This window comes from Pelodiscus sinensis, chromosome 1 (genome assembly GCF_049634645.1).
Source record: "Pelodiscus sinensis isolate JC-2024 chromosome 1, ASM4963464v1, whole genome shotgun sequence".
NCBI lineage: Eukaryota > Metazoa > Chordata > Testudines > Trionychidae > Pelodiscus > Pelodiscus sinensis.
The window spans coordinates 329,201,297-329,204,151 of record NC_134711.1 but is presented as its reverse complement, the minus strand read 5'-3'; the positions used below and the strand labels follow the sequence as shown (position 1 = coordinate 329,204,151).

The 2,855-nt window shown below is 48.3% G+C and overlaps 1 protein-coding gene across 1 annotated transcript; it reads right to left on the bottom strand.

The window, feature by feature from the left end:
• Positions 1–530: 530 nt before the first annotated feature.
• On the bottom strand, positions 531–1,130 carry LOC142829361 (olfactory receptor 52N4-like). The gene has a single exon (XM_075929034.1). The coding sequence runs from the start codon at positions 1,128–1,130 to the stop codon at positions 531–533; it is 600 nt and encodes a 199-aa protein (XP_075785149.1).
• Between the last annotated feature and the right edge of the window lie 1,725 nt (positions 1,131–2,855).

Genomic DNA, 2,855 nt, shown 5'->3' with positions numbered 1-2,855 from the left:
TGTTGCTTGCCTATATTCATCCTTTGTTAGTTGTCCTAGTTTCCATTTTTTATATGACTCCTTTTTTATTTTGAGATCATGCAAGATCTCCTTGTTAAGCCAAGCTGGTCTTTTGCCATATTTTCTATCTTTCCTACACAACGGAATTGTTTGCTTTTGGGCCCTTAACAACGTCCCTTTGAAATACTTCCAACTCTCCTCAGTTGTTTTTCCCTTCAGTCTTGCTTCCCATGGGACCTTACCTACAAGTTCTCTGAGCTTATCAAAATCTGCCTTCCTGAAATCCATAACCTCAATTGTGGTGGTCTCCCTTCTACCTTTCCTTAAGATCATGAACTCTATTATTTCGTGATCACTGTCCCCTATACTGTCTTCCACTTTCAAGTTCTCAACTAGTTCCTCCCTATTTGTTAAAACCAAATCCAGAACAGCTTCTCCTCTGGTAGCTTTTTCAACCTTCTGAAACAGAAGTAGGATAGGGCGATGAGCATCAGGTCCAATCCAGCAATTAAAAAGGCCATCACCAAGCCTTAGAGCCTGTAGAATGTGAGGTTCCCACACGAAATCTTTGCCAGAGATATAGGCTCGCAGTACGTATGAGGGATAATGTGATTGGCACAGAACGGCAGCCTGCTTGCAAGCAAAGGCAGGGGCAGCACGCAAAGAACCCCTCTTATTAAACTGAGCAGCCCTAGCATAGCTATCCGTGTATTGCTGAGGATGGTGTTGTATCTCAGAGGGTTACATATGGCCACGTAGCGATCAAAGCCCATTGCCACCAGGACGGCTGAGTGCATTGCAGAAGCCGTGCTAAGGAAGGTAGTCTGGGTGAGGCAACCTCCCAGAGTGATGCCTTTCAAATTGAACCAAAATATACACAAGGCCTGTGGCACGACACAGGTAGAGATGGCGATGTCGGTAAACGCCAGCATGCAGAGCAGCAGGTACATCGGCTTGTGCAAAGTCTGTTCTTTGCCAACAATAAACACAACGGAGAAATTTCCCAGCAGGCAGATAACATAGCAAGTAGTGAAAGGGATGGAAATCCAGAGGTGGGCATCTTCCAGGCCAGGGATGCCTGTTAGGATGAAAGTTGATGTGTCAGAGGGGGTGAGGTTGGAAACTGCCATGAGGTAGCTGATGCATCAACAGGGCTCAGAAATGCACCAGGCACCTAGGAAGACACAGAAGCCCAGCGAGGGAGGGTTTCACGTTTTATAACAGATATCACAGAAAATATTTTATAACTATTGCCAATATAAAAGGAAGGTGAGTGATGAAGTGGCCACATTTACAGGTGGTACCAGATTACTTAGATTACAGTCAACTACAGAAAACACTTCAGCGGGAGCTGACTGGGCCAGGTTAATTGGCAGCACGATGGGAGATGAACTTTGACGTTGACAACTGCAGTGTGTTTGCCCATTAGAGGGAAAAGCTTGAACCCCTCAGACACCTCTCAAGGTTCTAATTGAACTGTATGAACTCAGGACAGGGACCTGGACATCATGGCGCACAGCTCTGAGCCCTGACAGAGTCTGACCAAAACATTGGGATCCAGGAGGAGTGGGAGGGGAAATCCTACAGAAAATGCAATGCCATGAGATCACTCACACCATGTTTCATTTTCCAGTCCAAGGTAGGGACCCAGACTGAGACAGATACATTCTGTAGGTCGGGGGTGGGGGACCGAGGCCTGGGGCCCAGGCAGCATGCCCCTCTCCCCTCCTCCCCGGCTTGCCTGGATCTGGCCCCCAAAGCGCCGAGCTTCCCCCAGCATTGTGGAGCATGTGCTGGCCCTCCAGCCTCCTCACAGTCTCCCCGTGGGGCTGGAGCACATCAAATCTACACGCCTGGGCGCCCCTCGACTGGTGCATAAGGGGAATGCTGGGAGTGTCTTTCTCCTCCTCAGTCGGGTGCCACGTCAGAGAGGATTTGGAGATTTTTTTGTTTCTCACTTCTGCGAAGCCCCCAACCCATTTTCTATAGGTCAGTGGCCCCCTGACCCAAAAATGAGCCCCACGTGTGCTGTAGATGAATGCCTGGCTGTGAAGATGGGGTCCCCAGGAGGGCTTTGGCTTTCTTGACTATTGGATGTTGTTCCAGGACGCAGGACTGCTAAGCAGAGCTGGGGTCCACCTATTGAGAAAGGGGAAGAGAGTGTTTGGCCACAGACTGGCTCACCGAGAGAGGAGGGATACAAACCATGTTTGACAGGGGCAGAGGACCAAAGCCCAAAGGTACATCAAACACATGAGCTACGTCTAGACTGGCATGATTTTCCGCAAATGCTTTTAATGGAAAAGTTTTTCCGTTAAAAGCATTTGCGGAAAAGAGCGTCTAGATTGGCACGGATGTTCTTCCTCAAAAGCACTTTTTGTGGAAAAGCGTCTGTGCCAATCTAGACACGGATTTGCGCTAGAAAGCCCCGATCGCCATTTTCGCCATTGGGGTTTTTTTGCACAAAACAGTTTTTAGCTGTCTACTCTGGCCCTCTTGCACAAAAACATTTCCAGATAAGGGCTTTTGCCCGAACGGGAACGTCAAAGCATTTGCGCAAGAAGCACTGATTTCGGACAGTGGAACATCAGTGCTTTTGCGCAAAATCAAGCGGCCAGTGTAGACAGCTGGCAAGTTTTTGCACAAAAGCACCTGCTTTTGTGGAAAAACTTGCCAGTCTAGACGCAGCCATGGAGAGCTGGGAGATGGTCCAGAATTTGAGGGGAGCATGGACAGTTTCAGCAGAGACAAGACGTAACAGGAGGGAAAAATCCAATCAGTATCCTAGTTGTCAGTGTACTAATGTGAAAAGTATGGGGAGAAAGCAAGAAGAACCTGAAGTACTGGAAATAACC

What these genes read in the sequence shown, in the direction of transcription:
- LOC142829361 (XM_075929034.1), bottom strand. Translation starts at nt 1,130, where the DNA reads ATGGCAGTTTCCAACCTCACCCCCTCTGACACATCAACTTTCATCCTA.